This window comes from Pecten maximus, chromosome 2, assembly GCF_902652985.1.
Source record: "Pecten maximus chromosome 2, xPecMax1.1, whole genome shotgun sequence".
Lineage (NCBI taxonomy): Eukaryota > Metazoa > Mollusca > Bivalvia > Pectinida > Pectinidae > Pecten > Pecten maximus.
Window position 1 is genome coordinate 40,141,178 of NC_047016.1, and position 26,635 is coordinate 40,167,812.

Sequence of the window (26,635 nt, forward strand, 5' to 3'; positions counted from 1 at the left end):
TGAACTATCTATGTACTGGGTTTTTTCAGCTCACTTTTCATGTTTTCCCTGGGAAACAATGCAAATATCTTTATCCAGCTCTATGGTGGTGGTTTGATTCCTGAAATGATAATTAACATATCAAGCAAATGTGAAAGGACATGAGCAAAATTTTATGTTTTGTGCAAATTAATGTATTCTAAATATAACATGTTTCTATTTGTAATTTTACAACATTAAACATACACTTAAATATTGTCATGTGAATATTAGAATTGTCACAAACTTCACTCTATCAACCATGCGTACCTACACATTCGTACAAATTTACATTCATTACTTTTACTTCAAAGTCTTTGTTTTTTACGAAAACATTTACTTTTTAAGTTTGAATTTAAGTTAAAATTTTAAGTTTAATTCCGTTGATGTTATTTACGTCAGTCTATAAGACATCGATCATAGCCCAATATTTCTTGTCAGTATCGAGTTGGAAGTATTTTTAAGGCATCATAGCTATCGCCTGGATGATATAAATGTACACAAAAGTGGTAAGTGTTAAATAGTATGTGTATTGTAACTTCACTTCTACTTTTCAGATTATTTTATTTTGTACGATCTGGATTTCTTTTTTTTTAATTTTCGGTCAAAATAAATCACAATAACAACAATCACCATCTCAAGTTGGAGACCTTACCTGTATAGTAACACCAAGCCATACCTGGACAAGAAACCTTTGATCTTACGTCCATTACCACCTCTAATTACCTGTACAGTAACACCAAGCCATACCTGGACAGGAGACCTTTGATCTTACCTCCAGTACCACCATTAATTACCTGTACAGTAACACCAAGCCATACCTAGACAAGAGACCTTTTATCTTACCTCCAGTACCACCACTAATTACCTGTACAGTAACACCAAGCCATACCTAGACAAGAAACCTTTGATCTTACCTCCATTACCACCACTAATTACCTGTACAGTAACACCAAGCCATACCTGGACAAGAAACCTTTGATCTTACCTCCAGTACCACCTCTAATTACCTGTACAGTAACACCAAGCCATACCTGGACAAGAAACCTTTGATCTTACCTCCATTACCACCACTAATTACCTGTACAGTAACACCAAGCCATACCTGGACAAGAGACCTTTGATCTTACCTCCAGTACCACATCTAATTACCTGTACAGTAACACCAAGACAAATACCTGGACAAGAGACCTTTGATCTTACCTCCGTTACAATATCTACTCCCATTTAACGGTAAAACTGTTTAAATGTAATTAAGATAATTACAATTTGGGAGGAGTTAATTCTTGCGACCAATGAAATTGAATAACTGAAGTGACCAATCAAAATGAAACAGTGTCCATAAAACCAGACGATTTTCTAATCTGATATCAACATTGCCTCTGTACCTACTGCCAGAACTACCCACTACTTGACCTCTACACTGTACCATGGCTGAGATGACCTCTACTGATGTTGTGTACTACGCCCAGAAGCTCCAGAGTCTGTTACTGGCCCACGACAACGCTGCCAAACAGGTCAACTTCTTAGGTATGTATTGTAGGGATAATTAACATACATTTAGATTTTTTCTATACCTGTTTAATATTTCAAAATCTCAAAGTTTATTTTTTCATTTTCCCCATTGTTTGTATCTTTGCACTGTTTTCTGTATTTTAGCAGGAAAGAAAACTTTATAATAAATAAAATAAAATAAATAAATTATTATTAACCAATATGTGAAAATAACACGATGGATTGTTATTTTTTTCCTGTATTATTTCAGTATAAATATCGTTTATATACTGGTAGTATATGTATATGAAAAAAATACAAACACATTAATTAATTCTTATCTTCCTGTCCTTTTACATATCTTTCAGCAATATGAAACATAGCTTATCTTCGTACAATGTTGCTATATATTTAACTTCGTACAATATGTACTATATTTCATCTTTGTATAATATGTTTTATATTTGTAGAATGTGTAATATATTTTATTTTTTTTTCTTCCAGATGACCAGTTGACTCGCCTTGACCGACAACTTTTCCTATCCACACTTGACGATGCCCACAGCCCTGTCCTCCACCTACTGACCCGCAAGTCCATCATCCAGGGTGTCCGCAGGATGTTTGACCAGTACCGATCCACCAAGAATCGTCAGGTCCAGGAGTTATCTGCCCTTGTCCTCACTTCCCTGGGAGGAGACCCAGACTTGGAGATGCCAGCCACATCGGGAAGGACCGTGGAGACTGACGAGCTAGCCAGGATGTCTACCACCAACTACAGCATTCTCTGGAGGGGTGTGTGATAGACTGATAATGTGATTGGTTAATATCGATAATTCCTGTGTCCATAGACGTTAGTGCTATTAAGTGTTTAATAATTGGTTTCTATACACTGTCATATTGTAAGTTAGCGTATTGTTACATTGCATTGTTGTGTTTGTGTATTGTCATTGCATTGTTGTGTTTGTGTATTGTCATATTGCAATTTTGTGTTTGTGTATTGTCATTGTATTGTGTTTGTACCTTGTTACATTGTATTATTGTGTTTGTATATTGTCATTGTATTATTGTATTTGTACCTTGTCATATTGTATTGTTGTCTGTATATAACATTGAATTGTTAAGTTCGTTAACTGTTGTATTGTATTTTGTCATATTGTATTATTGTGGTTGTTTATTTTGTATTGTATGAGTAATATGATTTTATAATATTGAATAATTCTTTCATGTGAATCGCTAGTGCTACATTACTTTATTAAATAAATATTAACATAACAATATCATATCAATTTGTTGTTTATCTATTTATTCTTATTTTCTTCCTGGAACGCTAGTCAGTAGCGAGTGACCTATTTCTTATCCTATATACAGAGAGTTCTTCATTCCCTCCCACGGGCGAATGCATGTATAGACAAAGAGATTTTAACCGTTGAAATCAGATATAGGTATAGTTGAATAAGATATATTTCTATTTACTCGAAAAATACAGATATCTATATATGCAAATAATATATCTGTTAATTTCATCTAGTGTTTCTGTATATATGTGGGGAAAAGCAAATAAGTCTTAGACAGTGGACTCTGTCTAAACCGGACACCTTTGGGACCACAAAATAAAGCCGGTTTGTAGAGAGTTTCGGATTGTAGAGATTCTACTTGATATCGTCGTTGAATGCAAAAAAAAAAAGAACAGGTGTCGCTGTGCATAATTCATGCATATACAAACTTCGAATTGAATAACATAATTTAATTCAACACTGGCAATATCACACTATATGTCCGTTACATCGGTTGAAAACAATCACTGATTGTTGTTTGTTTTAAGAGGCCTTCCACCGAATCCGAACAATCAACCGATTTGACACTTTCTATAAGTGCAGATTCCCAATCTGAGGAATTAGCCTCAATTTCTAATTGGTCCTTAATGTTGGCGGCTGTCGTGAGATCCATGTTTGTTGATAATAGAAACGGAGTAATACAAAAGGTATGTCGTCACCATCATCTACGACTTCCTCATCCGGGTACGTTCGTGTAGTGAGGTCCGCGAAGGAGAAGCCAGCCAGCATGAAACATTTCTGAATTACGATACATTTACAAACATGTTACATTACTGGTATAAATTGACAAAAAAATGCATTCTTTATTGTACCTAACAACTGTTTAGGTGATTATCCAGTCGTAGCCACCTGTGGACAATGACGTTTAACGGTCAATTAATAATATACTGTGCGGCAATTACAACTGTATAAACACTCGTCGGGAGCCCCTGAAGTCAAATTATTTGGCCGGTTTTGGCAAATATCCAGATTGGACAGAGTCCGGTTTGGACAGAGTGCACTGTAAATAGGAATTTGTGTATGTATGTGTGAGTATGTAGAGGAGTATTTGTATTTTATGTACTTTGCATTGACGAAAAACTTGAATAAAAAGATCATTATAAAAAAATTCTACAGTTACGGTCGAAGATAACGGACAGCAGTCAGGTAATCTTGAGCATCCATATAAATTAATGTTGAAATAATCATGCACACACCCTATTTAATATATTATTGTATGCTGCTGGTTTTCTGTTGTATTTGCAGCATTATCATCGGTCACAGTTACTTAATCAACAGGAAAGGGTTACAACATTGCAAGAAAATTTGATGGGCGTTGCACGGAAATTATGTGAAACGGTACTTATGATGGGCGGATGTCGCTACATCTCAGGAAATGAGTACTATAGTTTCCATGACTGATGATTGGAAACAATTATTTGATTGAAGTTTCCTTGATTTATGATAGGAAACAAACACTGCATTGAACTTATTGAGATCTATATTATGTCTGTACCCAGGATCCTCTTGATTATATTGAATTGTTACCAAACTTGTTGACTCGACATCAGAGGATGTCTGTATACCCAGGATCCCCTTGATTATATTGAATTGTTGTCAAACATGTTGACTCGACATCAGATGATGTCTGTTCCCAGAATCCTCTTGATTATATTGAATTGTTGTCAAACTTGTTGACTCGACATCAGAGGATGTCTGTACCCAGGATCCTCTTGATTATATTGAATTGTTGTCAAACTTGTTGACCCGACATCAGAGGATGTCTGTACCCAGGATCCCCTTGATTATATTGAATTGTTGTCAAACTTGTTGACTCGACATCAGAGGATGTCTGTTCCCAGAATCCTCTTGATTATATTGAATTGTTGTCAAACTTGTTGACTCGACATCAGAGGATGTCTGTTCCCAGAATCCTCTTGATTATATTGAATTGTTGTCAAACTTGTTGACCCGACATCAGAGGATGTCTGTTCCCAGAATCCTCTTGATTATATTGAATTGTTGTCAAACTTGTTGACTCGACATCAGAGGATGTCTGTACCCAGGATTCTCGTGATGCCTTTATATTGTATTTTATGGTACGCCAATTGCGGTGTACATTTGCACTATTGTTTATTAAACTGTGGCCAAGATCATCCAATTATACATTTGTTGAATTGTTTCTTTTAATGTTGACCATGTCATTGGGCTATGATAAAGATATCTATATATCTATTTCTAAATTAAAGTTGTCTTACATACAGTTATTCTGATTTGATTAATTAAAGATATATCTGAATTGGAAATGTACATATCTGAAATGGCTTGGTATAAACGTGAGTTCGAGGGTAATGAAATTTCACCAATAAACAAATCTGTATTGAAAACAATGCCGATGTACAAGACAATTGTGGTAACAGTTTATTTAAGTGACAACATAACAAAATATGTGTGTTAAGGGAAGGAACCGCGATATATAAGAATTGCTAAATTCGTGGTCCTTAAAATGTTTGAAAGACACAGGGACCCCCTCTCGTGCCAAATAGTGTCGTTATGGCAGACTGATATTTCTGTTATTGTATTCATGTTAATGGGACTTCCTGTTCCGGTTATAACCGAGTCTAGGACACTGATTGTTTTAATCTCGAAGAGTCTAACTTCTTTATCTCGAAGTTAGCTGGAGCCATGAAAAATTTCGAGATATGCCGAGTATATTCGAAGTAACCTAGTATAGTTTATTTTAAATTGTTTACTGTTTGGACTGAATTTTTACTTCGATGTGAGCATGGTTTTCGAGTTATCACATTTCGATATAAAGAGGTCTGACTCATTTTTAAACGAACATTAATGTTCGGTTATTGCCATCAAGAACTGGACTGAGAAATATGACCATATTTGGTATCCACATTCACCAATACGCCATCTACTGTCTGTTTCAATGAAATATGGCTGCCCCCATTGCCTTACGCTTCACATGATTTACCTGCAAAAACATCTTCGTTTTATATACAATGTAGTAGTTTTACCGAAAATGTTGAATTATATTCAGTAGATGTTTTCAAGATGCATACGATTTGAGAAATGCATAACGCTAGCGAAATGTTAAGACTAAATGAACCTGAACTTTGCGAATAACTCCAGGTCAATATATTTTTGTAAACAACTATTGCGCAGGCGCATTCGTCTCCGGATGTTTAGAAAGTTTTGCTCTTCCGTGTTCATTCCAAAACGGCTGACATTATAGCATAGGTCTGCAAATATGTCCGCGATTTACTTAAATATGTATATTCTAGAATGTTACATCATTATCAACTTGGTGTGTATTTCTATAATTTAGAGAAAGAAATATATCAATAACGGCATACGAGACGATACATTGTATCATACTATAGGTTACTGTACGTGTTAACGGTGTTTGCGAGAAAGAACTGTATAGACTTACAATTAGGTGGCATTTGTGGTCAGGGTGACTGGTCATAGCGTTAACGTTGTCATCGATTTCCATATACCAATTTCCTTTGACGAAAATGACCAATAAATCAAATGCAAATGATAATACATCAAATCAGAGACCTATATACTAACCAGAGACCTATGTCTCTGATGAAATCTACTGTGTTATACATCAAATCTACTGTGTTATACATCAAATCTACTGTGTTATACATCAAATCTCCTGTATTATACATCAAACATACTGTATTATACATCAAATCTCCTGAATTATACATCAAATCTACTGTATTATACATCAAATCTCCTGTATTATACATCAAATCTACTGTATTATACATCAAATCTCCTGAATTATACATCAAATCTACTGTATTATACATCAAATCTACTGTATTATACATCAAATCTCCTGAATTATACATCAAACCTACTGCATTATACATCAATTCTACTGTATTATACATCAAATCTACTGTATTATACATCAAATCTACTGTATTATACATCAAATATCCTGTATTATACATCAAATCTACTGTATTATACATCAAATCTCCTGTATTATACATCAAATCTACTGTATTATACATCAAATATACTGTATTATACATCAAATCTACTGTATTATACATCAAATATACTGTATTATACATCAAATCTACTGTATTATACATCAAACCTACTGTATTATACATCAAATCGTTGTTCGTTAAAAAACATAAAGTGCATTTTGTTTATTTTTGTTGTGTAATAGGATCGAGTCATTGTGGTTTGTACGGTAACTGTCACGCAGCTGACGAAGCATACGCTATCACGCCGTATACCGGGTTCGAATCCTGTTTGTCGGCGCTCGACAGGAATGTTTTTCGACTTTCTTGTCTGCTTTTTATTGTGTTGCAAGTTGTTCACCAATTGTACCCCGACTACAAAATTCGTTTATGTGTAGCAAAAATAATGTCAGTTCGAGGACGGAACCCTGAGGTACTCCTGAGGTTACTTTCGTCCAAACGGAAATGTCTCAAGTTCACTGACACTGGTTGTAAAACAGGACTCATCATATAACACTGAAAGTTTATATGTTTATTTTGATCATATTTCTCAGAAATTCATTTCTAGTTCTATGGCTAAAGCTGACGGGGGACATATCTGACCTGATTGATCCGTATCCGTTCTATTTCCGGTAATATGAAAAAGTCTTCCTTAACTTATATGAATATGGTCATTTCACCTCCATTACTGGCTATTTTATGTGGTAATAAAAACAAGTTATCTTAACGTTTGTACAATGCATTACTGACTGACCATATTGCGTGTAGTTTAAACTGTGTTTTATTTGTCAATTTCCATTTAACAATATATATACAACATATAAATTTCTACTTAAAGGGATCAAAAATAAGTGTCAATACACTTATATCTAGACACCTAGAATTATAGGTTGACGTTACCTAACAGCATATACATGATAAAACACATCATCGTATCCTAATGGCAATAAAGTCTAATATGAAAACATCAGTTGGAATTTGATCAAATCATTAAATACATTGTGGTTGATAGAAAGGGAGAAAAACGTGAAAGTGGGATTTTCTACTGCCATCTGGTTGTAGATATATATTGATTGTGGTATTAATCTCAAATAATAGACGTACAAAATATGTACATGCTACGTTAGAAATGTTTGATTGTACAAGAAAATTTTCACAGCAAGGAATATCCTCGTGTTATCGTCGATGGAAAGAGAATCATCTCCCGACAAACGTATTGTTATGTTATAATTTATGGTATGGTTACAATATACTTATGTCGTAGATAGGAAAAATTATAACACGTTAAAAGAATTGTGAAGTATTACTGGTTCTCATACCCATAAATAGATCGATTATGTCGAAAATATTTTAAAATGAAAACGGTGTCAGTTACGTATGGCTGGCACGAATAATAATAGCCAACTTCAATAGTGTTATCCTAGAAAGTCTTAAAAACCTGTATTCGCAACTATATATAATTGTGTTTTTCATTCTGGCCAAAGTGTAAGACATAGAATGTTTAAAAACTTATCTGTTAATTTTACCTTAAGGTCAAAAATATACCTTTCTAAAGTATCGTACAGGTGAACGCCGTCATTCCGTTGAAACAAGAAGATGGGAAAAGTTCTTAGGGAAGAACATGCTTGTGTATTGTGTGATTAATGATCTATTGGGGATGAATACCACTATGTTTTTGAATATGATTTTCTTTTTCGTATTGAAATATGTACATGTACGAATATTCCGTAATACTATATTCAGTATCAAAATACTATAAAATACTCTGAATTATTTTGTACTTATTTGAAAATATTGAAAAACTATTCGCTTTTCTCCATTTTATTATGTTAATATTTCAGTTTCTGTGTTAACTATGCCGGTGTAAGCTTTTATTTACATTGATTTTTTGTCTAAGTGAGTATGAGATAATCTTTTGTTCTGTACAGTAAAAACAAGTCATACCTGGACAAGGGACCTTTGATCTTACCTCCAGTACCACCACTAATTACCTGTACAGTAAAAACAAGTCATACCTGGACAAGGGACCTTTGATCTTATCGCCAGCACCATCACTAATTACCTGTACAGTAACACCAAGCCATACCTGGACAAGATACCTTAGATCTGGTCTCCAGTACCACCACTAATTACCTGTACAGTAACACCAAGCCATACCTGGAAAAGAGCCCTTTGATCTGGTCTCCAGTACCACCACTAATTACCTGTACAGTAACACCAAGCCATACCTGGACAAGAAACCTTTGATCTTACCTCCAGTACCACCACTAACTACCTGTACAGTAACACCAAGCCATACCTGGACAAAAGCCCTTGAATCTTACCTCCAGTAACACCACTAATTACCTGTACAGTAACACCAAGCCATACCTGGACAAGGAACCTTTGATCTTACCTCCAGTACCACCACTAATTACCTGTACATTAACACCAAGCCATAACTGGACAAGATACCTTTGATCTTACCTCCAGTACCACCTCTAATTACCTGTACAGTAACACCAAGCCAAATACCTGGACAAGAGACCTTTGATCTTACCTCCGTTACGATATCTACTCACATTTAACGGTAAAACTGTTTAAATGTAATTAAGATAATTACAATTTGGGAGGAGTTCATTCTTGCGACCAATCAAATTGATCAATTGATTTGTCCAATCAAAATCAAGCCTTGTCTGTATAACCGGACGATTTTCTAATTTGATATCATTATTGCCTCTGTACCTACTGCCAGAACTACCCACTACTTGACCTCTACTCTGTACCATGGCTGAGATGACCTCTACTGATGTTGTGTACTACGCCCAGAAACTCCAGAGTCTGTTACTGGCCCACGACAACGCTGCCAAGCAGGTCAACTTCTTAGGTATGTATTGTAGGGATAATTAACATACATTTAGATTTTTTTTCTATGTCTGTTCAATATTTTTTCCTCAAATATCAAAATCTATTTTTTTCCCAATTATTAGTTCTTAATCTTCCAATTTAGCGGTATTAATATCTTTGCAGTGTTTTCTGTTCTTCGTGAAGTTTCCTTGGAATTGGTTGAGGTAACGTTCATTGATAAAGAATAATCAATTTTAGCAGGAAAGAAAAAATTATAATAAATCAAATAAAATAAAAAAAATTATCATTAACATGTGAAATATGTGATAATAGCACGATGGATTATTATTATTTTACTGTATTATTTCAGTATTAATATCGTTTGTTACTGGTAGCATATGAAAAAAATATAAATCAACACATTAATTAATTATCTTCCTTTCCTTCTCTTACCTATCTTTCAACAATACAATGTTGCTATATATTTTTTTTATGACAATGTGTACTATATTTTATCTTTGTATAATATATTTTATTTTTGTAGAATGTGTAATATATTTTTTATTTCTTTTATTCCAGATGACCAGTTGACCCGCCTTGACCGACAACTTTTCCTATCCACACTTGACGATGCCCACAGCCTTGTTCTCCACCTACTGACCCGCAAGTCCATCATCCAGGGTGTTCGCAGGATGTTTGACCAGTACCGATCCACCAAGAACCGTCAGGTCCAGGAGTTATCTGCCCTTGTCCTCACTTCCCTGGGAGGAGACCCAGACTTGGAGATGCCAGCCACATCGGGAAGGACCGTGGAGACTGACGAGCTAGCCAGGATGTCTACGACCAACTACAGCATTCTCTGGAGGGGCGTGTGATAGACTGATAATGTGATAGTTTAATCTCGGTAATTCCTGTGTCCTTGGACTAGTGCTAATAAGTGACTATATTTTGCTATTTCTTTTATAAGGAGACGAATTAATATAAGCTTTAGGCTTGTTTTCGAATTCTTACATTCATGTAATGTGTACAACTTTGCATTTGCAATGTGTTTGTATATTGTAACACAGTATTTGTATATTGTAACATTGTATTGTTGTGTTTGTATATTGTAACACAGTATTTGTATATTGTAACACAGTATTTGTATATTGTAACATTGTATTGTTGTGTTTGTATATTGTAACACAGTATTTGTATATTGTAACACAGTATTTGTATATTGTAACATTGTATTGTTGTGTTTGTATATTGTAACACAGTATTTGTATATTGTAACATTGTATTGTTGTGTTTGTATATTGTAACATTGTATTGTTGTGTTTGTATATTGTAACATTGTATTGTTGTGTATGTATATTGTAACATTGTATTGTTGTGTTTGTATATTGTAACACAGTATTTGTATATTGTAACATTGTATTGTTGTGTTTGTATATTGTAACACAGTATTTGTATATTGTAACACAGTATTTGTATATTGTAACATTGTATTGTTGTGTTTGTATATTGTAACACAGTATTTGTATATTGTAACACAGTATTTGTATATTGTAACATTGTATTGTTGTGTTTGTATATTGTAACATTGTATTGTTGTGTTTGTATATTGTAACATTGTATTGTTGTGTTTGTATATTGTAACATTGTATTGTTGTGTATGTATATTGTAACATTGTATTGTTGTGTTTGTATATTGTAACACTGTATTGTTTTGTTTGTATATTGTAACATTGTATTGTTTTGTTCGTATATTGTAACATTGTATTATTTTGTTCCTATATTGTAACATGGTATTTTTGTGTTTGTATATTGTAACATTGTATTTTTGTTATCATGTTGTTATTATTTTGTTCAATCTGGTTATCTATGTATTATTGTCCATGTGATTCATATGATTTTATGTAAATCAGTCTTTAACATGAATCTCCAGTGCTAAATTGTTTTATTTAAATAAATATTAATATTACATCATAATAATTTGTTGGGTTTTTTTTTTCTTTATTTCCGGGAGCCATGTACTTACAGGCCATAGCAAATATCTATTTGTTGACAAAATACAGATATTCATTTCTAAATAAGAAATTTATATTTGTGAATGAGAGATATTTGTATTCATATATAAATATCTGCATTTAGATTGAGTTATCTGTAACTATTAAATAAAAAGATATATTATATCTGTATCGCATTCGAATATCGAAGATATCTGTATTTTAGACAACGCCAATATCTGTCTGTTACACTCGACTATCCCCACTGGTACAATGCAATCCATTAAAATATTAACTTAATTGAAGATAGATATACATATTCATGATAATATTATTAAAACCATATACATTGCTTGTATTTGACATGAGACTTGTAAAATGTCTACCATTCATCCTGTGAAATCTTCTGTATGAGGCATCAGAATATCACTGCCATTTAGTTGTTACTGACGAAGCAACAAAGGACTACGACGCCGGTCATTGTACGTGAAAAATTATGATTTGACCTTTTTTCTTTTTTTTTTTTGGTGTGTGATAGGATCGAGTCGTTGTGGTTTGTATATAGTGCAATATAACTTGTTATTATCGCCTATCAAGTATTTTGAAAGGAAAGAGAGAGGAAATGTGAAAGTTGTCACTCAGCTGACAAATGATATGCTTTTTGGCTCAGATGCTAGATCTGTGGATTATCATGCAGATACCCGGGTTCGAATCTTCTTCTTACATATTCTTTCACAGGTGATTTTGTTGCAAATTGTAAGCAAATCGTACTCCGACTACAAAAAATTGTTAAATCGTAGAGAAATAATGTTAGACAGAAGACTGATCCCTGCGATACTCCTGAGGTTATTTTTGTCCAAACGGAAGTTACACTCCACTAACACTGGTTGTAGAACAAGACTCGTCAAGTGGTATTGGTATTTCGACATAGTTTGATCATATTTCTCAGAAGTGAACTATTTATTTTTAGTGCTTTGACTAAGATTGACAGGCGACATATCTGACCTGAATGCACTGTATCCGTTCAACTTCCGGTAATATCAATAATTCTTCCGTTAATTACATATATACATACAGATCTCAATATCCTATATTGGGATACATAATTCATATATACGTTCAAAAATAAACCAAAAGTCCAATCTTCCTATGAAATGTATCTTGATATTAAAGATTTACACAGAAATTCGAAAATAAACAACAACAACAACAACAACAAAACAAAGAGACAACAACAAAAACGTAAAATATGGATTTTAAATATGAAAATCTTAACAAATGCATCCATATTTTATATATATATATATATAAAAGAGCATGTTCTATCAGCCACATTACACAATGAGATAATATGATATCGTGATGAACACTTTCACTTTATACGATTGCACGATTTAATGTATTGGGACGAAACTGCATCTGAGGTATACTTCATGTATTGATGAGCGAATTTTTATTAAGCGTATGCAAAAGTGTAATTGTTACAATTAAATATACACCAATATTATGTATTGCTACATGTATGCATATGTATGGAAGAAAATAAAAAATTTCAAAAAAAAAAAAAAAAAAAATGCATCCATATTTGGTGTCATTTCCGCAATGATTTATACATATAATATATCTATGACAAGTCGCACATTATACTGCTTTAAGAACAACCATTGACGAATTGAAATCGAGATTTGTGTGTACTTAACTGAAGTGTTCACATTCCTGCAGATAAGTAGTTAACATCGTATATATATGTAAGTATCGTTACTGTAGATTGCTAACCCTATTAGGGTGACAATCTAGGTCCACTTCATGTCCGGTGTTTCTGACGTCACAAGATAACCACTGTCTTGTGTGATCCCGACATCATCCTCACACGGGAAGATCCGATGTAGGAGGTTTATGCATGTTATCTATGGAAACACAGGAGTGCGATATACGATTTATTCATAAAATATGTCGTATGTGCTTTAAACAATAAAAAAATAATAAAAAAACGATATAAGCCTATTGTTTCATTCTTGGACTTCCATGTGGACTCAGAATTGAAAATTAAACTGTGTTATAGAATCTAAAAGTAATTCTTCAACGAATTCATAAAATTCAATTAATATATATTATGTGTGTGTGGAGTCCGCCTGAAGAAGCCTGAGAGGATAGAAAGCCCTCGACAAAGTCTTGTTTTTTGTTGTTGTTTTTGTTGTTGTTTTTACAAGTTGACCTTCGCAAGGACACATTCCCTTTCTTTATATGCATTACTTTATGATACTGAATTGATATACCAAGTACATTAGATAAAGTTCACGACAATCCCGCGAAGCAAAGTTTCACTTACGGGTGCATTGTAAACATTCACTGACATTATTTTTAACATAATTATGCTGGAGTTGTAATGACGTTTAAATTTTAATAATTTTACTCGTTTGATTAAAATATGTTTTAAGACAAGCTGTATTGTCGACAAAAACACACATATGTAAAAAAAAAATTATTAAACATTTATGTTTAGCGTAGATGAAACACGTGAGTACGCCTTCATTAGATTTTATGTAGGTCCATACGGGCATCCATACTACCACGTAGCACATTCTGGAGTATATTTGAGGGAAGTGTTCCGTTTTATACACTTCAGTCTGGCAGAGCAACGGGACATCACCAGTTACTGAAACCTACAGCTTATAGTTACTAAAGACTTTGGGGAAACCAACTCTACATCTCCTATTAATTATTTCTATCTGTAAACATTGTGGTTGAAAGTGTGTATTTTGAACGGGAAAGTATAGCAAAACAGCGAAATACTATAGAAAGCCGCAACAGGTATTATAACGGAATTAGTTCGAACCTGTGTCATATTCGCATTTTTTTGTCTACATGAAAAACATATAATTTATCAAATCCTAGCGAATGAAACCATCATGGAAGAGGAACTGGACCCTATATTTCAACTGATTATCGACAGGGAGGTAGAAAAGGGGCGTTTAAACTACACGACAAATGACTTGTTGGCCAGCCCCTTGGAACATTATCCTGTACAGTCCATACTATTCATACTGGCTCTCTCAGTGTCATGTGTCGTCGGTATAGTTGGAAATATTCTGGTAAGTTTTAACATTAATTATATTTTGAATTAAATCCACCCTTATTAATGTTAGATTGAATTACATTTGAATTATTTAATTTTATACTACTTTTATTATTTCTGATAAAACTGTTTTTAGATTGAAATCAAATTAAATTTAAACAATATTTACAGAATTGCACATAAGTAATTTGATGACAATACGTATTGAAATATGTATGACGGGTTGACAAGGTAAGCACAGTATTAGATTATACTGAATTCTAGTCCGAGTTTCCTCTGGCCCTGACACCATGTCTGGTAACATGGTATCGGGGTAAGAGGAAACTCGGACTAACTGTATACAAGCTCTATACTCTGTTCTAATGACTCTTAATCTCACCTACTATTTGACAAAATGATAATCCAGTTTTCATATTCTGACATTTAGTTTCATTTCATCGAAATACATTTCTCAAATTTTATCTTGTTAAATACATTTATAGCAAAAGTGCATTTCGTTTTGAATAATATCCCAACTTTCATTATCCGACCACGGGCTATAGTTCAAAGTTATGTTCACCGAGACTAACTTAGTGTTAGACCGTCTTAGACGTTGCTAATGCTATTTAAATGTGGTTCCAGTTGAAATTCATGTTTCAATTTCGCATACACAAATAATCTTCTACATTGAGAGATCGAATTTAATCAGCATTTAACTGTTTCTGTTTTAGGAGAAATGAATCCGGAATTAATTTCTTAGTTTCATTTTCATTATGTTATAAGAATGTAATTATAATTATAGCCTTTTTCTGTATCATTTACTTCGAAAGTTCTGGCATCGTCATTTTTATGAAGGTTTACAGGCAAGAGATGTTACTAAGCGGTGTTTAGCAGATTTATGGACAGATGACTTTGAGAAATTCTGGACAACATGTTACAGCAAGCTTGTATATTATTGAACGCATATTGAAGCGGCTGATTTCGCTTATGTGACACTGTCGCATTGGCGTCACCGCCAGGCGAAAAGCGACAGTACGCCGTGCAAAGGTAGATAGTGCCCTATACGTCAGAAGTACCCCGCTAACGCGACAGGACGACAGATTTGTTTAGTATCGTGTAATGTTGTCGCATGACCTGTTCATTTTGTCGCATGTACATTTGTAGCCTTCATTTCGTCGCATGGAGCGTTCAATTTGTCATTTCAATTTGTCATACGACGCACAGTCGATCTTCACATGGCAGCGCGTTTTCGCTCTCCGCATGTCGCAATCTCGTCGTTTGCTTAGCAAGGGGACCAATGTGACAGTGCGACGTGACCAAAATCAGCCACAATATTAATTCGATATTGTCATAATACACTTATCGACACAAATTGTATTGCCTTTCTTCCAACTTCCAACGTTCAACATTTTAAGCGTAATTGCTCAAATGGCGATTAATCAATGGAGAGATTGTCGAAATTAATTTCATTATTTTTGTCCGCTTTTGGCATTCAGCATATTTCAGATTTAGTAGAGAGAGTAAGTCGGTCTAGCTAAGGATTAAAAAAGATTGTAACGAAGAACATGAAGAAGACGTTATCTGCAGCAGTGATTACATTTACTCATTAGTGGAGCTAATGATGTCATTTCCTATTTGGGATTGATATGTATTTCACATTTTTTTAATTAACTGAGATATCACGGATTTGGATTTATACAGGTACGCTTGAAAGTTGATGAGCGAGTTATTCACTGTCCTATGTGAACGATGCATATCGATGTTGAAACCCGACAAAACAAATATAGATTCAACAAAAAACAATATCGGAACATTTTTCAACAACAACCAAACAAAAAACGACAATTTTATCTTTCTATTGAATTGCTCAGTCCCAGACCAGGCTAATTCACTAAAGAATGAGCTGTGATTTATTGTTATTTGTTGTTATTTGTTGTTATTTGTTGCGAAAGTTCGGGGAAACCTTGTTGTAGAGAGTCAAGAATCTCCTTAGAGGGCGGAGTTTTCTTTAAACTACAGTCATTCTAACGAAATCCTCTCCCTTTCCTTTCAAAATACTTGACGATAATATAAATATATTTATGACTTATCATGATAAAAAGTTATATCTGTTTTCAAAATTTCTAGAAGTAAATCCCCATCCAAGTTTAGTCAATGGTTTACCCTATATCAGAATACCAATACATTCGAACTTCATTATCTCGAAGAAGACTAGATTCTAGTCATGAAACGCTTCGAGATATCCAAACTATTTGAAGTAATCACTGATTATATTTTATATAGAATTTTAAATCTCGAACTGAATTTTTCGTTTAAGCTAAGATGGTTTTCAAATTACCAGAGTTCGAGATTTTAACGGTGTTTGACTGTAGCAAGTCATTAAACATCCAATAGTGTAATATCATATGACCACAAACCGGGTCGAGCAGAAACCCTTGACTTTTAAAGATGGGTCATTTACGACATCATAAACTTGACATTTACGTCATTTTTGAAGAAAGCATCACGTCTGTTGAACAAAGTATAAAAATCGTGTATGTGAAGTGTTGCTTTTAGAATGTGTATTCTTCTTGCCCACTTGTTTTAAGTATTTGCGTCTGAATAACGACGTAGTAGTGTTCCTCTACTTAAGAACTTCCTTGAATATTTTAACAGAAAAGGATGTGCCCTTTTTCCCATTCAAAACTTCCTGGTTTGACTTTAATAGAAAATATTACACACTTGCGTCCATTCGGAACTTCCTGGTTTTAACATGAGATGTGTGTGTCCGTTTTCGAAGAATACACGTATTGTACTAATTAGTTAATAACACCACCGGAACAACTTCATTAAAGGACAAAAACTGATTTGTCATACACGCAAATGTTAGGTATATCATAACATTCGTCTGGCTGACATGTAGACATGGCTACGTCTGATCGTAATAGGCGAATACATCCGTCCTTACTATTGTCTCTCTTGACATAAACTCATTTTTGGCCTTTATTTATGGCAAGCCAAGTTGTCATTTATTATTTGCGGAGCAATGTTGATCCAGTATTTTACCAAATTATATATGATATTTCATATATTATATAAGACATCTTATATGTTTATGAGATATCTTATTTGTTTATACGATATCTTATTTAAAGTTTATAAGATATCGTATATAATATATAAGATATCTCATATATTATATAAGATATCTTATAAAATATATAAGATATCCTATCTAATTTTCTTTTTAAGACATCTTATACCTTTAATGAGATATCTATTATATAAGATATCTTATATCAATATCTTATAAAGAAAAGTGTATAAGATATATCATTTATTATAAAATATATCTTATAAAGTGTATAAGATATCTTACATAATTTGGTATTGATGAAGACGCTTCCTTTCTGAAACACCTGGTCTTATTCTCCTTTCACTTGTTTATATGTCGCCATAGTTTTTGTTCATATTCTCTCATTTTAACGATCCTGAGTTTAGAATAACGGTTTTCCTTCAGTGCTGTTTTATTACAAATAAAAAAAACAAAAACATATATGTATAAATATTGCTTGTGTTACAGGTGATAGGGGCTGTGATTGTGAGTAAACGGCTGAGAACAACAGGGAACATGTTCATCGTGAATCTTGCTGTGGCAGACATTATTATTGTCACCATTGTGGAACCTTTCAACATACTAGGTAAGATATCATGTACAGAATATATAACTAATACTTGTATTTCCCTTGGTTTGGAATTTGGGTTACCTTCCTTAGTTCCATTTCTTTCCGCTAAGATGCGCTCTTGAATATACAGGATTACCTATCGTAATTTCTTGATTGGATTACCTGCCTTAGTACCATTTTTTCCGCTAGGCTGCGCTCATGAATACGAAGCCTAGCGGAGAGAAGAAAAACTACGGCAGGTAATCTAGCCTACCGTAATTTGCTTCCGCTCTGCTAGATTTCGCTTCGAAAAAAAACATTAGACACCCCACCCCCTTAGTTATCTACTCTCACACAACTCAGCCAATCAGCTGTTGTTTCTCTTGGACCACGTCCCCTGAAGAAAACGTGTTTCTTCGGCTTGACAATCCTTTAAGTTGCACCACAGCCGATAGCACATAATTATATACACTGTTTCAGCAGTATAGAAATACATCTAATTTGCACATTTTATTTTTCCATTTTGAATTTAAAAGATGAAAAGTGGTATAAGCGTGAAGTAAGTAACGTTTGGTATTTGATAAAAAAGAATATTCAACAGCCCTTTCTTGTTTCTTATCGAGCATAAATACCTTTTGCCCAAGATGATTGTGCCATTTAATCCATTTCTTACTACTAGAAATGAAGGATGGTTCCTCGACAATCCTCTGATAATATAAGTTAATGTGACAATGCAAATGTTTCCTATTGTTATTTTAAAGGTGTCATTGATGGGCCCTACTTCTTCGTTCGGAACGTCTGGTGGTGCCACACCCTGTCTGTCGTTTGTGTCATGTCATGTTCGTCATCCATGATGAATCTTGCCGCCATTGCCGTGAACAGGTAAACGAGTTTAATGCATTTTGTGTTTGCGTTTTGGCTTCACATCAGGAGTCCATGCTACTAGTTGTTCTAATTCTTTATTTGTTTAATGAGGATCACAAACAGCCCTAGGGCTACGAGATGCTCTCCTCAACACATAAAACAATACAGTATGTACAAGACGTAATCATAACACACGCTCTCTCACGCACACATACATTCCATAACATAAAGAAGATGAGGTGGAGAGGAAGGATGAGGATAGAGGAAAAGTGGTAAAGCAAAGAGAGTGAAGGTGTGGGAGGGGGGGGGGGGGGGGGGGGTGGGGGTGGGGGGGGGGGGGGGAGGGGGTGTTATAAGATGAAATTAGAACCTTTTTGAATCAACAATATATTCAAATACAAAGTCAAAAATATTTTTGTTTGAGGAATCGGTATTGTTGTCAGAGCCATGCAATATAATGTTATGCTACTAGTAAATAGTTGCCTGCATCCTTTAAGTATTTAGCATCTTCACATAAAACTATTTGAGAGTTACGACTTTCAAGAATGATTTTACTAAAGTACATTGTGTCAACGAGCAGTATTTAGCTTCTCTTAAATTTCGTTTTTGATAGGGAGCATAATTCTTTTCTTTAAGTTAGCCATGTATAACGTAGCTTTCTGGATAGATTATTGAAAACTGTTTTAACTCGCCAAAATATTGTTCTGTCTAAAAGAAAGTAAAATACACAGTATCTTATAAAGGTGCATTCCTTTTTCATTATTGTGATATATTTACGTATCGACAGCTGATTGTGTCATTGTTACTGTAACTGGACCTATTTTGATGTGTTCAAATTTTACCGCGTAACCGAAATCAAACAGATCAGCGCAACGCTTTTGATCCGCGTACCCAAAATGCTAGTAAGAAACGAATAATTACATTTTGACAAACTACAATGAATGTGACATAATTTAGCAGAATATTTTTTTTAAACCGCTAAAATTATATAACCGCTAAAATAGTAACTATTACAGTTTTGTATCATTTTTTTCTTCGTATACATTCTTGATACATTTATAACAGTCATCTGTGTTTTTGCACAAACCATTGAAACATTTGAACGGCATGCACTCTTGGTGTTAAAGCTCATAAAGCCTATAAATTGACAAAATATAACATAAAACATCTGGGAGTGATCTATTAAAATTCTATTTTGCTTATGAAAATCATAATTCTCAGCTGTACCTACATACATGCACTGTCCTCCTAGATTAGCCGGTGTACCTGCCATATCCTACTCCATTACGTACACCTGAACCCAGACCTTATCAGCTCGTCTAGTTTGCGGTGCCCGTGATAATTGATTTCCTGATGGAACGGAATTATATATTTCGGAATCACAGGGATTTGGCACGAGTTTCCATCCCGAGGTTCAACAATGCAATACATATATGTGTTCCGTGGGTTAAAACTGGCGTGAAGTCCCTGTGCTCGGAATGTTTACTCCGTAAATTGGTTGGTGTGTCTTATCTGTAAACAACGACAGGTATCACAGATGTTTGATGTAATGTTGTTATTTGTAGCTATTTAATCGCTGTGTGTGTAGGGAGAGGTCATTACGTCAACTACCAGTATATCAGTCAAACTACAAAAACTCGCAAATTGATGAAATTAGTGACAGCAGTGCGATCAAAAATGCACACGTCATCGCAGTATGACGGGTATGAAATATTATAGCCCGAGTTTCCTCTGGCCCTGGCACCATGTCTGGCGTAGCCTAGCCCGAGTTTCCTATGGCCCTTGCACCATGTCTGGTGTAGCCTAGCCCGAGTTTCCTCTGGTCCAGACACTAGTCTGGTGTAGGCTACACCAGACATGGGCCGTTTTCGTTTTTGCGGTCCAAACGGTTAGACCACTTGGACCGGTGTTGTTCGTTTATGAAATAAAGACGGACCTGGTGATTTTATATTGTTTTCGGACGAGCCTTGACAAAGACTTCTAAAACCTGTTTTAACATCTACAGGTCCGTCAAGATATATATGTTTGAAATATTACATTTAAAAACCGAATCGGTTTGTCCGCATAAACGAACAGGCCCCTAGTGTCGGGACCAGAGGAAACTCGGCCTAAAAATAGTAGTATGCTCCAAAACTGTTGGACAGTGGTTGTTACACTATAGAGTATATGTTACCACAGGGACTTGACATGTGCCTTGTGTATGGTACGTAGAAACAAACGAGAAACAATACATTTTATAAAAATTGACTCATCTCACCTTCTTCCTTATTTGCTAATATATATATATATTTGATACTGGAACACGTGTTCATGGCAAGCAATGTACGTGAATGAAAAATAACTGAATTCAGAAAGATTTATGTAGATATATTATGATACATGTGTTACTTTAATTTCATATAAAAATGTATCCCACTAATCTGTATTCATTTTATTTAAATCTTTAAAACGGGATACATTTATTGTGGCTGCAACGGTTATTCTCCAATCGACAATATTCACTTAAAAAAAATAATGAAAAAAACAACACTACCATCATCTTCTACTTAGATTCCTTGTTATATATGTGCCAACAGATTGTAAATACACGAATATAAAGATATAGACAACTTTAGTATTTCGGCCGATATACCATTGCATTCTCGTGTTAGTATTGATAAAGATAGACTTCCTTATCAATGAATGTGAAATAACTAATACAATTAATAATAGAAGTTGTGTATATATATTATCTGGTCACTAAGAAATGTTTATAGTATGTGGGTTATACGGGAGAGGAGTGTAGCTCATAGTGCCTCATCTTGACAGCATTTCCGTTACGAAAGATACGAAGTTCACATAGCCATCCCCAGGGGCTTTATTGTCGAGCGTCACTCTTAAAGTGTTTTCTTCCGATGGGGAATCTAGAGCTCTCGTGCCGATTGGCAACGGCGCATTCGTACGTGCCATATAAGTACAGCCGTACGAGAGCTAGGTCAAATATTCATTTGAATATAAGCAGTTAGTTTGTTTACTTGATCATGCACTTCTGACAAGGAAATCTAAGGTCAAACCGAGTTTTCCTTAAGGGCGGACTTTTTTGACATCTTAAGCATAAACGATTGTTATACTTGTGAATGAATCACGTGTGTCTTATTGAAGTTTTACTTATGTAAGAAATAAAAAAAGATGTTTTAGAGAATCAAAGGTTCTATATTTTGTCTTGATGTTAATGTTTTTAATTTTACAAAATGTTATAGGGAAGAAAAGCAGAAATCGCTTACACAAAAACGTAAATTGTGTTGCAAAGCTAACACTTAACCCTAATTGCTCTGGATGGCATGAATGCGACGTGCCTCACGTATATTGTCCAATGAGGTAGTCACCAACTACTACAATGATCCTGGCTTTTCAATCGGTGATACACCCAGCAAACAAACAATGCAAGGCTAAACAGTACGAGGGATGATTGATATGCTGTAAGCCTCGTATAAAGATAAATAACTTAAGTGTAGAAAAGTCTTGGCTTCTCTTTTATTTTTTATAATACAGAGATGCACATCAGCCTAAGTATCGTAATAAAATCCAGTATGTGCTTCGGGCTACCACGGGGAAGCTTATAACGCAAGTTTACAATGTAATGCATGTAACAATTTATCACAGGGGCTTGACACGTTCCGATGACCCAGAACTTACATTATTACTTGGGTCCGACCCATCAATAACAAGTGATCAAGGGGTCGGACACAAGTTATATTTTTTTAGGCGATCTTTCAGTCTGGGCCTATGGGAATGTGCCAAGCCCCTATGCATCATATAGTTTTATGGATTCATCTCCTCATGGTATTTTTTTGTTTTTGTTTTCAGGTACATCATGATCAACAAGAACCACTATTACAACCAGATTTTCACCAAAGGCAAGACTTTTCTTCTCTGTGTTCTTGTCTGGTTCGTGGCGTTTCTCATTGAACTGCCCAACTTGGCTGGATGGGGAGGACACACATTCGACCTTAAAACACTGGGATGTTCCTTCGACCGACTTATCTCCCTTTCCTACACAATATTCCTAAGCGTGATGGCGCTTTGGCTGCCTCTAATGGTGATCATGTTCTGCTACTTAAAAATTTACTTTTACGTCAAGAAATCAAGATTACAGATGGAGAAACAGATGAAAATACAGACGAAAAAGGAAAAGAAGAAAACTAAAAGGCAACGAGATAACGTCAACTTAGCTAGGACATTTTTCATCGTTTTTCTCACTTTCCTCATCTGCTGGACACCTTACGACTTGACATTATTTTTCGACAGGGATGATCGCTGGCCATCTTGGCTATATACCGTTTTTCTTCAGATTGGTCATTTTAATAGCTCGCTGAACAGCATTCTTTACGGCGCCACCAACAGAAACTTCCGTGAAGGCTACAAACAATTCCTGAAAAAGATTTGTTGTAGTTGTAAGCTCGGCGTAGTGGTTAAGATCAGCGGTGATAAGAACTCGATGACTGACTCCAGTTCAGGATATTCCAGTACAACTGATAACACGCATCACAAAGTACATCCTGCATCACACTACGTCTGAATGTCTATCTCAATGAATTACGGATATACATTGTAACTGGTCTTATCTACATAATATTTGTAATACATTTTATATATATATATATATATATTTGAACCGAGTAAATTTGAAAAATATGGAGATATCTGACCCAAAAAAAAATAGATTTATTTTTTCTTTATTTATTTATTTTCGTTTGTTATATATTTGCATCTGGTCAGTTTGAAAAATACAATGATATCTGATAAAAAATGATTTTTTTTTCAATTTTAATTTGTTATACAAATGTATATTTGAATCTAGTCAGTTATACGGTGATGTCTGACAACAATATAAACATATTTCTTTTATTTCTTTTCATTTGTTTCATATGTTATATGTATGGTGATATCTGACATTAGTCATTATTCATTAATGAAATTGTTTTCAAATTTATGTTCATGTAAAGAGTTGCTTGATACCTGTATGTGATATACCTGTACACTGTATATATTAATAACTAAATATTATTTTATACTTTGACTTTTGCCTAACTTTCCAGCATGACGATGTAGATCAGAGAAGGACTTCCGTTGATATTTGTGAAATGGAGCATTTTCCGGAACCCAGTGTAGCTTGGAATTTAATCAGAGATTCAATTTCAACCGAGAACAATGACATTTGCTTCAGGCGTGACCATGCGCCTTTAACAAACACGTCTATTCCATTGTTTGTCAATCTTATTAAAATCATCCATTTATAAGCATCCTTCAGACAAAGTAGTAAATGAGGCCATGAATCGATGATTTAAGTCAAATGAGTAGAGGAACTTTTCCGACAGCTTTCATAAATCTTAAATCAACATCACAAATGATGAAGATTCGAAAAGTAAAACAGGAAAGCAATGTACATGTATTTACCACGTGCTCACTACAAATTAGTCAGGATTAATATTGTTTATTATTACAATCATATTGTTTTGACACTGAATTTGGACCAGTTTCATCATTATTCCTTAAGGAAATCCTTTAACTTTTAACTTAGAATTGTCCATATGTATTATGCATTACAGAATTTACGGAAGGTTCCCTGACTAAGATATTTTTCTTAACATTTTGTAATGCCTTCCTAAGTTTTATGTTATGGAATTCCCTAAAATCGTTGATAAACTCCCAGCCACAGGAGCTAGACACGTTCCTATAACAAGAATGAAACTTTCACCCGTCGGTCAGGCAACCCTATATCACTTATTATTTACATTTAAAAAAAAAAAGTGATATAAGGGTCGGACCCTACGGTTTATCTTTCATTCTGGGTGAAAAGAACGTTTCTACGGAAGGCGGTTTGTGCCATATGAAGTAAACTTTTACGTCGTAATTACGACTAAGCTATCTCGTAATTACGACTTAGTTTGTCGTAATTACGACAGCTGTCTCGTCATTACGACTGAATATGTCGTAATTACGACATGAAAAGTCGTAATTACGACATACTGTCATGATTACGACATGAAAAGTCTACTTCATGTGGCACTAACCGGCTTCCGTGCGTTTCAAGCCCATGTGTAATGTTATATAGAGTTTTATATATAATTGCCTTCCATACTATCCTCGGTCCAAGATAATAGCTCTACCGCTTATTAAGTGCGACTTTCACATGGGTCCGATCATGTTTTATCAGTGCGTTTCTGAGATATATTATTTTTTACAGAATTTTAATCTAGACCCCCCCCCCCAAAAAAAAAAAACGTCCGAAAATGTGCTATACACCAAAAGGGTAGGTCCAATTACACGTAGACTGTAACAAATTACCAGGTCCCTGTGCTATACACCAATGGGGTAGGTCCAATTACACTAGACCGTAACAATTTACCAGGTCCCTGTGCTATACACCAATAGGGTAGGTCCAATTACACGTAGACTGTAACAATTTACCAGGTCCCTGTGCTATACACCAATAGGGTAGGTCCAATTACACGTAGACCGTAACAATTTACCAGGTCCCTGTGCTATACACCAATAGGGTAGGTCCAATTACACGTAGACTGTAACAATTTACCAGGTCCCTGTGCTATACACCAATAGGGTAGGTCCAATTACACGTAGACTGTAACAATTTACCAGGTCCCTGTGCTATACACCAATAGGGTAGGTATCGCCACTGATGAAGATTAAAATTCGCTAGAAATACACCCCACCTCTTTCCTTCTTAAATAATCACCGGACTCTGTAGCAACTTCTCAGATCCCAACCTGTGGTACAGTTCACTAAAAGATTGCAAATAAATATTCATAAGAGAAATTATGGCGCGGGAAAGATGTTATAATTAAATATTTTTGCCTAGCCAAATTATTTTTGCCTAGGCAGAAATCGAATTTTGCCTAGGCAAATATATTTCTGCCTAAGCAAGAATAGTTTTGCCTCGATTTCTGCCTAGGCAAAATTCGATTTTTGCCTAGGCAATAATCGAAACAAAATTATTTTTGCCTAGGCAAATATCGAATATTGCCTAGACTGAAATATTTTTGCCTAAGCAATATTCGATTTTCGCCTAGGCAAGAAATAATTTTGCCTAGGCAATGATATCTACCGTTTCAATATTTAGAGTGTGTGACGATAGTCGAATTTTAGTTATTTCTCTCAAGTATTCAACTGATATGGACTTTTTCAGATAATTCTGTAAACTATAATTGTTGTAAACATGTTGATATAAAATTCCTTTAGAGGACAATATTTTTTTTTTCTACACACTCTTTCATATAAATCAAAACGTCTTTCCTTTGTCATTTGAAGATCATTAATGTCAACCTTTTGTGATTCCCATTTATATCCGAAACCTATTCTATGTAATTCTGCCTTGATATTCAACATCCATCTATCATTATTTTCTAACATGTCGTCATAGCAAGAC

The 26,635-nt window shown here is 34.6% G+C and overlaps 3 protein-coding genes across 3 annotated transcripts; all 3 read left to right on the forward strand.

The window, feature by feature from the left end:
- The first annotated feature begins 1,379 nt into the window (after positions 1-1,379).
- On the forward strand, positions 1,380-2,450 carry LOC117322064. Its single transcript, XM_033876797.1, has 2 exons — positions 1,380-1,548; positions 2,017-2,450. The coding sequence occupies exons 1-2, from the start codon at positions 1,449-1,451 to the stop codon at positions 2,310-2,312; spliced, it is 396 nt and encodes a 131-aa protein (XP_033732688.1). The 5' UTR covers positions 1,380-1,448; the 3' UTR covers positions 2,313-2,450.
- Positions 2,451-9,549: 7,099 nt separating this feature from the next.
- On the forward strand, positions 9,550-10,553 carry LOC117322062. Its single transcript, XM_033876793.1, has 2 exons — positions 9,550-9,695; positions 10,235-10,553. Exons 1-2 carry the CDS (start codon positions 9,596-9,598, stop codon positions 10,528-10,530), a joined length of 396 nt encoding a protein of 131 aa, XP_033732684.1. The 5' UTR covers positions 9,550-9,595; the 3' UTR covers positions 10,531-10,553.
- A 3,689-nt stretch (positions 10,554-14,242) lies between these two features.
- LOC117322057 (melatonin receptor type 1A-like) lies at positions 14,243-24,268 on the forward strand. The gene is made up of 4 exons (XM_033876786.1): positions 14,243-14,738; positions 18,264-18,381; positions 19,107-19,227; positions 23,056-24,268. Exons 1-4 carry the CDS (start codon positions 14,556-14,558, stop codon positions 23,765-23,767), a joined length of 1,134 nt encoding a protein of 377 aa, XP_033732677.1. The 5' UTR covers positions 14,243-14,555; the 3' UTR covers positions 23,768-24,268.
- The last annotated feature ends 2,367 nt before the right edge of the window (positions 24,269-26,635 follow it).

Excerpts from the sequence above, each read along its gene's own strand:
- LOC117322064 (XM_033876797.1), top strand. The coding sequence starts at position 1,449 with ATGGCTGAGATGACCTCTACTGATGTTGTGTACTACGCCCAGAAGCTC. Across the intron at positions 1,549-2,016 it reads CAAACAGGTCAACTTCTTAG|ATGACCAGTTGACTCGCCTT; the intron begins GTATGTATTGTA and ends TTTTTCTTCCAG.
- LOC117322057 (XM_033876786.1), top strand. The coding sequence starts at position 14,556 with ATGGAAGAGGAACTGGACCCTATATTTCAACTGATTATCGACAGGGAG. Across the intron at positions 18,382-19,106 it reads GGAACCTTTCAACATACTAG|GTGTCATTGATGGGCCCTAC; the intron begins GTAAGATATCAT and ends GTTATTTTAAAG. Across the intron at positions 19,228-23,055 it reads GCCGCCATTGCCGTGAACAG|GTACATCATGATCAACAAGA; the intron begins GTAAACGAGTTT and ends TTTTGTTTTCAG.
- LOC117322062 (XM_033876793.1), top strand. The coding sequence starts at position 9,596 with ATGGCTGAGATGACCTCTACTGATGTTGTGTACTACGCCCAGAAACTC. Across the intron at positions 9,696-10,234 it reads CAAGCAGGTCAACTTCTTAG|ATGACCAGTTGACCCGCCTT; the intron begins GTATGTATTGTA and ends CTTTTATTCCAG.